Source organism: Rhinolophus sinicus, chromosome 4 (genome assembly GCF_057876585.1).
Source record: "Rhinolophus sinicus isolate RSI-liver-muscle chromosome 4, RSI-T2T, whole genome shotgun sequence".
Classification (NCBI taxonomy): Eukaryota; Metazoa; Chordata; class Mammalia; order Chiroptera; family Rhinolophidae; genus Rhinolophus; species Rhinolophus sinicus.
Genome location: NC_142504.1, coordinates 48,376,656 through 48,388,999, shown reverse-complemented (window position 1 = coordinate 48,388,999; position 12,344 = coordinate 48,376,656). Strand labels below are relative to the sequence as shown.

Here is a 12,344-nt window from a genome sequence, read left to right as displayed (position 1 = left end):
TCCACGGCTCATTTTAGCCCTGTTACAGGGCACAGTGATATTTATTTTCACATAACATCCACTCCTACAAAGACTCACAGAGCAACACCCTGTTTAGGTGGGTGGCCCCAGTATAACACTGCATAGCAAAGGGCGCTATGAGTGACCACGTCTTGAATGGAGAGGCCTACACGTTTCCACACTGTGGAGTGTCATGTTGTAGTGTGAACATGGACACATGCCTAGAATCCTAAAAGCCGACAATCTGAGGGCTCACTGTCAGAGAACGATAACCAAACACATTCCTAGGAGGCTCCCAGCTCTTTCCCCAGGAGGTGCCAGTCTGACAGTTGCTCTGGCTCTTTCCCATGTGCCAAAGATTGGGGGAGAGAGAAGCACAAATGTAAAATCAGGAACAAAGATATAGGATCTATGGCTTAAAAATGACGATTCATGCGGCCCAAGCACCAAGCGGCGAAAGCAGAAATCAGAGAACAGCGGAGAGAACATGCGGGAACGGTAGGCAGAAGCGCACAAAACACAGCTGGACCCACAAGGAGCCATGCTCACACTTACATGGTGTGGTCTCACACTACCTTAGTTTGCTTTAAGCATTTCCATCATCTGAGAGTTTGGGAGGGAAAAACAGAATAAAGATAAAATGCATTAAGAGCTCACACTTTAGTTTTAAAAGTTAAAAATAACAATGTCATACCTGGCCATTTATATTGTGCAGAAATACACTTGTGATGATTCATAGTTATGAAAAGCCCAGTTCTGAGAGCCACACTGTGGTTTCATATCTTAGCTCTGCCACTCACTAACTGTGTGACCCTGGGCAAGTGTCTTATCTTTCTGTGCCTCAGTTTTCTCATATGCTAAATGGGCACCTTTGACTGTTCAGAGGGCTCACGAAATAGATGAGTCACTCTTGTAGTGGTAGATCAACTAACAGGCTGAGAATCTACTCATTAAATAATTTTTATCTATAATACTCAAAACATAAACAGACAAAACTTTTACATTTCCATTCGGTTTACTCACCGTTGAATGAATAGCTGCCTCATTCATTCGAAACTTTATAAAAACCGCCCAAAATGTCCCTCTGAGTAAGTATTTCTTTTACTGGGTGATTTGCCCTAAGCCCGGGGAGTTCGGGTTCTATAGTTTAATTTCCCACTTCCTAGGTAGTAGTAGATAATAGGTGGAATGCTGAGTGTTGACTGATTTTTCCTTCAAATGCATCACCTCCTGGGCTTTAGGTGCTCAGTGGTGGAGGGTAGCAATGAAAAGAACAGAAATGAAATAGAGTTCTAGTGAAAACGATTTTTGGTTGAGAGGCCTTTCAAAGAAGAAATACAAGATGTTGTAATTTATTGTTAGAATCAATAAATCGAGGCTGGACATGACATTGGTAACTAATTATCCAGTCCACTGCTTCATTTTACAGATAGGGACACGAAGGTTCTGAGAGGACAAGTGACACAGCCTGTTGGAGATGGTCAGGGTTAGCGGTAGGCCTCCTGATGCATGGTCAAGCACCACTTCACCATGCTGCTTCCATTTTCAATAGAAGAACAAAGCTTTCTAAGCAATGACACCCATTAGGGATATAATCCGAGTAATATGGAAAGGTTTGATCTCTTCGTAAGCAAGCTAAGGGCAATGTTAGGAAACTGCTTTAATTCCTCCAATAAGATGAAGATCACAGGATATGTGTGGTCTGCCTCTAGGCCACTGATGCCCAAATCTGAATAAACTATGGACCCCTTTAAAGGAAAATAATCCTCTAAGACCTATGATAAATTTTCTTAATCAGCATTTGAGAAATATTTACTTAAGAAAGCTGAAATTTCATTCTTATCACATTATTTTCAATTGAGAATTCTCACTGAAAAAAGGCAAGTTTTATCTTTATAATTGACAAAATAAAGCACAAAACTTAAATGTCCTTATTAAACCCAAAGACCCCCATCTCCCTGCAAGAATATTCTGTCCTTGAAATCCAGTTTGAGAAGCACTGTCCTAGCTTAGAATGCATCTTGGCTCTTCTCTGGGCCCATTAAGGAACATCTTCAGTTTATATTCCCTCTACCTGTGCTCCTTCAGTAGCTACATCTTTTGTATAGAATCTGTATTTTTAGTTCACATTTTTACAATGGAGACTGTGTGTCCTGTATTATCTCATCACCCTCTCTTTCCCTGAATCCTCGGTCACTTTATGATTTTTCCAAAATTTGCTTTAGATGAAAATTCTGCACAGTCCTGCCTTCGTGGAATGGTATTTTTCATGAAAATATTAGTTTCCTAAAACAAAAGAGATAGAGATTTCCAATCTGCCGTCCAGACGGCATCAGACACTGTTGAGATTTCAGGCATGAAGTTCCATCGGTTAAAATGTACTTTCAACACCTCAGCTGTCTTTGTACGGTAGTTAAGTTCCCTGTTCTACAATCTCAATAATTTAAAGTTGCCATCCTGTCCTCTCTCTGGGGTGACAGGTGGTTAAGAACACACTTAGATTTTATTCTGAGGGGAATTTCTCTCTCCTTGACAGTCTCTCACCACTCTGTGTCTCACAGACCACGAGGATTTGCCAGGGAGTACCCCTTGGGAACGTCTCTTTCCTGCCTACTCGCTTTCTTCTACTCTTGGGTCAGAATTTTCTTTTTTGTTAAGAATTCTTTCTCCAGTGGAAAGGTAAGCACACTAGAATTTCTTTTTGGCTTTTACAGTATTGTTGTTTTGGATTTTATGGAAAGTGTTTTTTTTAAAAAACATCGCAATGGGTTCTAGTTCTACATTATTTGGGTTAAAAAAATGAAAGAGTGTTTCTTTATACTTGCATGTTCCAATATGGTAGATACTAGCCACATGTGGTTCTTTAAATTTAAACTAAAATGAAATACAATAAAATATGTATTGTGTATATATAGAGAAATTTAGTGACTACTACATATATGTATATATATGATTTATTATAAGAATTGGCTCATGTAATAATGGAGGCTGAGAAGGCCCATGATCTGCTGTCTGCAAGCTGGAGACCCAGGAAAGCCAATGGTGTAATTCAGACCCAGACCAAAGGTCTGAGAACCAGGGGAACCGATGGCGTAAGATTCAGTCCGAGTCCAAACACCCTAGAACCTGGCGGCTGACGGTGTAAGTCCCGGTCTGAGATCTAAGGCCTGAGGCGTTCTGGTGGCCCAGGGCAGGAGAAGATGGATGTTCCCGCTCAATCAAACAAGGAGCAAATTTGTCCTTTCCCCAACTTTGTATTCTACTCAGTCCCTCACAATTGGATGACGTCCACCTGCATTAGTAAGGACGATTTTCTTTACTCATTCTACTGATTCAAATGCTAATCTGGTCCATAAACACCCTCACAGATGCACCCAGACATAATATTTTACCAGCTACAGGGGCACCCCTTAGCCCAGTCAAGTTAACTCATAAAATTAACCATCACATAGGTTAAGTTCTGCTTACTAGGGCTGGTCTCATGGACCATTTTGTACAATATCTAAGTAGTGTGTGTAAACCTCTGGTTAGCAAGGCTGTATTGCTTCTCCACAGCAGAATGAGTAAATATTGAAGGCCAGTTACCAGAACATTCAACATTTATTCTTTCAAGAATCACTTATTGAACATCTAATAATATCTGTCAAACACCATATGTATTGTGGACTACAGTCAAATAAGTAAGTGATGGCACTGGAATGTAGCAGCTGGGCCCTGGAGTCAGCCTGAGTTAAATCCGATGTGCTCTAGCTGTGTCCCCGGGCAAATTACTTAATTTCTCTAAGGTGCAGTTTCCTGCATGGAAGTGGGGATAAGTCTTGCACTTACTTCCTGGGTTTATTATGATGATTGAGTGAAATAAGGTGCAGAGTAGTAAACTTTCAGTAAAATTTAGTGACCACAGTATTATTGAAGAGTATATAGTTTAGTGAGGAAGATAAACTCACTTAACCTGTACTTCTCACTGCAGAGATGGCTGGTCCAACTAACAATGAAATGATGCAAAAAGACATCAAAGGTTTAATCCCTGTGTGGTCCAATCAGCTGTGGGGTAGATCAGATGCCCCTGTCTTAGCCCTGCCCTCTCACAAATGGGGGCCAGTAGGAAATCAGAATGATAGTAGACAATCAAATGTGAGAACTGACAATTAGAGGTGAGCAGACTAAGGTTCAGAGCGAAAGTACTTTGCCACACTTTAAACACAACACCCTGGTGGCAGAGCTGAGGTTAGAACTTGGGATTCCTAATTCACTGCCCAATATTTGTTTTACACATATTGACAGTTTCCTAATGGAACAAAAATCTTCATCACAAATGAAATATTAGGAAAGATGCTTATTTTACTATCATTGGGATTATTTCCAAATACATTTGGATGAGCTTCAGAACCCAGACACCACACTGGGTGCAATTTTCATTTGTCCTCAGTGGTAAATCTACATTCTACAAGATACACACATACCCCCTAGAAGGGACTCTAGGGGGTATGCAGACTCACAATCTGTAACAGCCAAGTGTTCTTGGGGTCTAGTTTTTGGTACAGCTCAAAAGTTAACCTGCCTCATCGCTGCTCAGCAGGGGTAAGCCTTCAATTCTTTCTGGAATATTGGAATGAATAGGAGAGCACAATGAACTCATGAAAAACAGGGTGCTGGAAAGTAGGACCCAGTTGTCATGTTCACCACTGTCCTGACACTGCCTTTTTTGGTCTTTAATTCTCGGGTCAACTTCTTGCTTTAATCACTGCTTTCACCTCGTCACCTCCTAAAAGCCCAAATGGTAAAGGAGCCATGGGCTTTTGAGATCAGAATACGAAGGACTCTTGGTCTTCTGGGCACTTCTTCCTGTATGTGGCTGTGTGGGGTGACTTTTTCCAGAGACAATACATGCTTCAGCATAGGGGCCACCCACGTCCACAGACAGGAGTGGCTAAAGAGCCCAGAAGCATCCTTAAAAATTTAAGTCCAATTATATTTCTCCCTGTCCACAGCCATCCAATGGCTCCCATCACAGGTGGAATGAAATCCAAAGTCCTTTCCCTGGCTTAGAAAGCCTGTAGGATCAGGCCCTTGCCTACCTTCCAGATTCCTTTTACACCCCTCTCCCTGTCACTTCCTACTGTTCAGTCATGCTGGCCTTCTTTCTGCTCCTCTGTCCCATCGTTGGTTCTTTGCACTTGCTCTTCACCCTGCCTGGAATTCTTTCTCACTGATTGTTGTGGCATCAGTCTCTCCAGATTTCAGCTTAAATGTCACATCCTCAGAGCCCCTCCCTGAACACCCAGCCTGGGGGAGCTACTTAGTCACTATCTCCCACATTACCCGGTTTAAATTCTCTGCACGACACTTTTCACTCTGATATTTTCTTGTCTTTTAAATTTTATTGCCCATCTCTCCCCATCAGGAAACAAACTCCAGGAGAAGTGGGATTTGGTTTACTTGGTTCACTACTTTATCTCCATCCCCTAAAACTGTACTTAGCACATAGTAGGTACTCAATAAGTATTCACTGAATAGAATGAGTGAATGAACACGTGACTACCCCACTGTTCCAGGGTCATAGCGCCTCTAAAATTACATTTTTGCTGGTGCTGTTCATGTCTACAGCTTATTTCCTAGGCCTGGGTGTTGCCTGTTTAGATGCAAAGTGTGGGACAGCATGGAGGGTACATTTCAAAATCACTCATACTAGCAAAACACACAGCAAATGTTGGTTGATTGAACAATATTTAATGAGCACTTACTCTGTCTGATATTAAGGTCTTTATGAAAATTAACTCATTGAATCTCCATAAAGCACTTGGGTAGGCACCATTCTCATTTCCATTCGAGAGGCTTAGTAAACTGTGGTCCTAACAGTTAAACATACCACATGTGGCCACATAGGTAGCAAATTAAAGGGCCAAAATTGGAACTCAGGGCATCTGACTTTAGAGCCCACACTGTCAATTATTATAGAAAATTCACAACGGAACCCATACAAGTGAAAAGAATGCAAGGAAGGAAGGAATGGCAAAAAGACAATGCCAAAGAATATGAATTTGTATTTGTTTAATGACTATAAATCTGGCTGACAATTGTTTTCCACCTCTATCAAAATAAAAGGTATTTCTACCTCTCCAAGGCTACACTGGCCCTCAGTGATGTGAGAAGTCTAACTGAGATGAGCAAACTCCTCAGCACTATAGAGATCTAATAAAGGAATTCCTTGGGCATGTCCCATCTACACCATCATGAAGCCGAAGCAGCCTTCTCGGCCTTCAGGACCTGAGCAGGACACGCTGAATGGATTACGCCCATGTGGTGTGTTGATTAACTAGTCAATGGAACGCTGGAAACCTGTCAGCTGGCTTTTGGCCCTAAGTCTTTCTTCTGTCCCACTCCCATTTGTGCAAATGTCTGTCTCTATTAGACAATGGCAATTGCCACACTTTTTCTGGCATGTGGACTGCCATCATGGTCCCTCTTGCCCAGCCAGAAACCACTGATACCTAACAGGTCTAAACAGATGATTTCAAGAAGTGAACAATGCTATAGAATATTTAAGGTCAGAAGGCAAAAGCACTGGTGATGTCCAAGGGCATCCAGCAGATACAGAAGGTGAGAATTCAGAAGGAGTTTGAAGCGGGGCCCTTATGGAATCTAGAGACAGGAAAGTCCTCCTGAGGATTTAGTTATTCTAACCATATGGTCTGACCTTTGCATCAAGCAGAAATACTGACCAGAAAGGTGATGAGCCAGGACAGGGAAAGAGCTTTCTGAGGTGGATGAAAGAGTACACTAAATGAGAAATAACAGAGTGAAAGAAGTGCTTTAGGGCTCAATTTGCTAGGTTAAATATGCTTTACAGGAGTATTATTCTGTGACAAATTTGGATGCAATGAATATTGGTTATGAAGAAAATTTTCCTCTCAGATGAATGCATTCAAGCCCTATGAATGAAAGTCATTGAATGTGTAGCTGGGAGGACATTTTGGTCTTTCATATATACCCCCTCCTCCCCTTTTTTAAATGTTCAGGGGAGGATGTAATGCTATGGGTATTAATATTGCCCAGTAGAATGAGGGACAATACAAACAACTTTAGATTTTCCACCATAAAGGGTCAATAACAATTATCTGCATCTAAACCTCCAAATATTCCAAATCCAAGTCTATTGTCTGCGCAAAGCTCTTTTACTAGAGTGGGAAGAAAAACAAAGGACAATGCTGATTTCTGTAAGTTTCATTCCATTTCAAAGTTTCTTCACTGTTCCAGCTTGGCTTTCAGCAATGCACATGGAAATGGCAAAAGACAGGGAAACAGAAGAAGAAGGGGGCTGAAAAATTTTTCATTGTACACACATCCTTAGTCCTCAGGAAAGTGAATGGCTAATCATGGAGAGGGGCTGAGAGTGTCTGCTTACTGTGTGACAGGCATTTCCTTATGGCTCCTAGTCCGTTCCCAGGACATCCTAGCAGGTAGGCAGTACTAACCCTCCTTTTACCGGTGAGGACCGTGAGCCCATGAGGCTTTTGTCCCTTCACCCAGTCACCTAACTAGGCAGCACTGATACATACAGCTCAGTGGGGATTCAAATTCAGGTCTAGCTGCTCCGAACACTACACTCTCTCCAGTATTCTGTGGGGCGTTGTTACAGTATTCTGCACCTGTTTCTGACGTGCTTAGGTGTTCTCTGAGATGTTAGCTCATTCATCTTCAAAATCTTTTTGTGATGCAGGAAAATCCCTGTTGCCTCTTTATTTTTCAGGTGTCAAAATCGCTGCAGGGAGGCTCTCAGAGAATCTGGAAATCTTATTGGGGTGTCTGGTGGTTTGGTGTAAGTAGGGTACATGTAGCGACTGTGAGTGAGAAGGGCGGGGGAGGGCACAGTGGAGGAGGCGAGCTGCAATGCAGGGCTCGCACCAGGGGAGTGCATTCCTCTGGATTTTCTCTCGGATACAGGATATGCTTACACATAGGTTGACATATAGCTCCAGGCTCTAAATATTGCTGCTGCTTGCTTGGTCTTTTAAAGTTTTTTGTTTTTCCTTCAAAAATAACAAACTTGGTTTTTCTTAAGGAAAACATACTTTCAAGTACAGGAAAGTTTTGAGAGCATGACTCCTCTCTCTCCAAAGCTCTCTTTACATAACTTGGAACTGCCTGCAGTGAATTTTCTAGGAATCAGAGCGAAAAACTGTAGACTGCAATTTCATCAAAATTCTTTCTGGTTAGTTTTGGTATTGCCATTATGCATGGATAACACTTTTTTTTTTTTTAATTAAGAATAAAAGTGCAGCTTGATAATATACTACTTTGACTAAGATAAGTTAGCTTGGATAAGAACATAATTGAAATTATATGGTCATATGGTGAAATGGCCAATTTCTATCTAGAAACATAAGTTATAGGAGAAAAATTACCAAAAGAGTAATTTTGTATACTTTCTAGTCTTTCTCCAAGGTAGAGTCATCATGTCATTTGTTGTCCAATCAGGTCAGTTTTGAGAGTGAAAGTGGGTGCTATTACAAACGACGTCAGCACATGTAAACTGGGACTGTGCTAGGTAAACAGGATGGATACCCGCTGTATCCAAAGAGAAGCCACTGTTTCTTCTTCTGTGCATTCCATGAGCAGCCCAGCAATCCATGACGTAAAAGGCGTCCGTGACTTCTAACACTCCTCACTGAAGGAGTGGATCCTTATAACTTTTCTTCTACTCTCTTCCTTCATTTTTCCACATTTCCGCTTGCCCTTGATGGTGGGCAAGCCAGGCTGTGGACCCTCGGTCAGTGAGAATGGCACCTCTTGGAGGGATCTTGATGGGGGTGCACTGTCTCCCCTGGGAACAAAGGCTGGGACTAAGTCCTGGAACCATAAACTTGGGCCAAACTGCAACCTCGGCCTCCTAAGTATGCTCTTTGGAAACCAGTATGTGTGGGGACAACTTTTTCCTCTTCCCTTCCTACTTATGCCATCTGTCTGTCTGACCTCTTTAGCTTCTCTGGCGTGGGGTGCCTTCGCCCAACACTCTTGTTTGGAGAACAGGAGGTGAGCTGGCTGTGCTCCCCTGAGCCCTGGTGGCATCAACCCCTGGAAAGGTCTGTCAGGCCTGTACCCCCAGGACACCACCCCTTTGCTGGAAGCTTACCTGGGCATCCAGGTCTCTTGGTTTCAGACAAGAGGGCAGAGGAGGGGGCTAGGGTGGAGTTACTGAGTCCTCTGCTTGCTGGGGTAGGGGCTCTTGTTTCTCTTTCCTGTGAGGCTGTCCCCTTGACCTTTCTGCCTACTGCTAATTAAGTGAGCAGGCAACTCCCTGCTGCTGGGCTGAGGAGTTTGAAGGTGGAGGGGACACAGGCTCAGGAGCCCTGCTTCTCTTCTCTGAGGGCACCAGAGCCCAGGAGGGTTGACTGTGTTTTTAGTTCATCCCATAGGAGAAAGGCCTGGGGCTGTCTCACAGCCTCTGCTGAGAGAGTTCTCCAGGCCTGAGTTAGTGAGCATGGCAGGAGTGAGCTGCAAGGAGAACATCTATAACCAGGGAACTGACAGGCCTTCTGGTTCCTCTCGGGTTGCCCATACGTGCATCATTATGTTCTGCTGTGGGAGCCCCAGCTAAAGAGAGATCTAGTTCAGAGAAGAATGTTCAGGACTCCCAACAATACTGCCTTACTTGAAGGACTTGGCACTTGTCAATCTGGGGTTGAGGTGGCCTGATGAGCACAGCACAGCTGCTTTCAAAAAGGCTGTGATCTGAAAGAGGGTCAGCCTCCTTCATGAGGTCCTCCAAGGATGGGAGGCCTTGGAGAGATGGATCTTGACCCAAAAATGGGAGAGTCAGCATGGTGAGATGAGCCAATCATTTCCAAAATAGCTTTAAGAATAAATTAAATGATAACAGCTATTAGTCATTGAGTACCTTCCATTTGCTAGGTGCTTTCCATACTATGAGAGAAACTACCAATTAATTACTCACCATCCACCCTCTCCTTTTGCCTTAATCCTCTGTACTGTCGGGGGAGGGGGGACAATATGTCCAGATAAAATCATAACTTTTCCAGTCTCCTTTGAGAATAGGTATGGCTAATGAATTATATGATAATGAATTATAGATACAGTTGTTAGGTAGAGCATCTAGAAAGACTCTTTAAAGACTCAGCCTTCTTTTTGTCTTTCCCTCTACTTCCTTCTTCCTATCTGAAATGCAAATGTGATGGTTGGAGCTGCAGCAACCATTCTATAATCACAAGGCAATCTTGAGGATGGAAGTCATATGCTAAAGATAATACAGCAAAATAAGGAAGGAAACTGGGGACATTCTTGATGTTATGGAACCCCCTTGCCAACTCAGAACTGCTACCATTAGACTCCTTATTACATGATGGAAAATCAACCTCTACTGTGTTTAAGGCACTATTATTTTGGTTTTTCTGTTAGCTGCTTGCTGACACCATCCTGAAATACACATTATTTTATTTAATCCTTTCAACAATTTTGGATGATAGGTCTTACTACATCCAGTTTACAGACTGGTAGATGGAGTCTCTAAGAGATTAAATAACTTGCCCAAGGACCCACAGGGAGAAAGCGATAGAGCTAAGATTTGATCTTTTGTCAATCTGACTTCAAGTCCATCATATTTCCATGTTGCCTCCCTTCTCACAGAGCAGCTAATGTGTGATAGCAAGTTCTGTACCAATCCATTGCACAGCCCTATCTTGCTGTCCAAATATACTCTAGGATCCCAAATTTCCCCTGGTTAAGAACCACTGGCCTAGAGGAAGGAGTGACTTCTTCTAATTTACACGATGGCACCATATGGGCTAGTGGTGGCCTGTTAGCAAACTCTTCTGTTTCCATCCCTAAGACCAAGGAAGCCATATCAGCTTGGGGCACTCCTAGATGGAATAGAGGTTCAAAATAGCTGTGATCTTCAGCAAAGAGTTAACACAGAGAGAAAGGACATTGGTGGGAGAATTTCAAAGGATGGTGGGCTGATACCCAAAGATTGCTTTGTTTTCATTGTTCATTCTACCAAGAAGTGCCTGTTGAGTGTCTACTGTAAGACTAGCTTGGGGCTATACCCTGCGCGGACACAAACCCAAAGTAACATGGCGTCCCAGGCCTCCAGAACCTACACTCTGCATGAAGGAATGATCACAGACATGCCCAACAGTGGGACTGTAGTCCAAGCGATATGTGGTGCACAGAAATAGTAAGACATTGTAGTATATGCTGTAGGACATAGGGAAGGTCCTGCAGAACAGTATGTGGAGAATATTAGTGACAGCTCCCCAGATTAATAAATTCAGAGAAAAAAGATGGGTTCATTCAAAAAAACTTCTGTTACAACAAATTTTAATTTGTAAGTATCTTCCATCTGTATGAAGAGTTCAGAAAGCCCAGGTTCTAGGCCTAGTTCAGCCCTAAGCAGCTGTGTGACCCAGGACAACCACTTACCTGCTCCAGGCCTCAGTTTTCCCATCTCTAACATCAGAGGGCTAGACCAGGTGGTCTCTTCAGCTCTTCCAGCTACAACGTTCTATGACGCTGAGCCCTTTTGGTTAATTGCCTCCAGCTCATTGTATTTATTAAGCAGTTTTGGGTTTCTGAGATTCATTTCTCATCCTATGACATATTTCATCCCAGAATGTTTTATATAAAAAAATGTATTTCCAAATCTGCAATAGCTTTAGCTTGAAATATATATTATGCCATAAAGATCACTATAGATTTGTAAAGCAAAATTCGGAAACATTAAACAGCCCTTAGTGCTTTAAAATTAATTTGATCTTGAATGTGTCTGTGAATGAATGGGCTTGACATGAGCCTTTCAATTTTTCACTCTACTTCAGAGAGTGCACAAAGTACAAACTGTAAATCAACCTCCACATTTGCTGATATGGCCACTAAGCAGGGGGAAAAAAGAGATATAGCTAATAAACTATTCAAACAAGATTTAAGAGCTTAGAAAGCTCAGGGCCCCAGCTGGTGATTTATCTTTTCTGAATTGCTCATGTGACTCAGGTTGTGTAGACATACAGAGTGGCCATAGAAAGCAGTGGGTCTGGGAACTCAAGACAATAGAATTTAGCCTGGATTATCCATTTCAAGCAGGCATGTGTGAGTGGGAGAAAGGGAAAGAGATTATCTGTCAACATGGGAGGGTTTTAGAAGGAACTGGGGCTGAGGTCAGAAGGGTATAAATGATCGCTTCACTTCCCTCTCAGTCAGCCTGGGTCAAGCATAGCAATACTGAGCCTAATAGACTGCAGCCATTTTGGTTTATTACAACTGAGGGGTGCTAATGGCTTAGAATGGGGAGAGGCCAGAGATGCTGCTATACACCCTATAGTACTCAGGAC

General features: G+C 42.6%; 1 protein-coding gene across 5 annotated transcripts in view; it reads right to left on the bottom strand.

The window, feature by feature from the left end:
• LHFPL3 (LHFPL tetraspan subfamily member 3) overlaps nt 1–12,344 on the bottom strand; it is a 547,865-nt gene that overhangs the window by 50,525 nt on the left and 484,996 nt on the right. For 2 of the 5 annotated variants that reach the window (XM_074340618.2, XM_074340617.2), the window contains exon 3: nt 556–603. The exons of 2 other annotated variants lie outside the window; for them this stretch is intronic. In XM_074340618.2, the coding sequence (XP_074196719.1) occupies nt 587–603 (17 nt within the window). In that variant the 3' untranslated portion in view covers nt 556–586. The remainder of the gene's footprint in view (nt 1–555; nt 604–12,344) is intronic. One more of the 5 variants, XM_074340619.2, reaches the window with a different exon arrangement.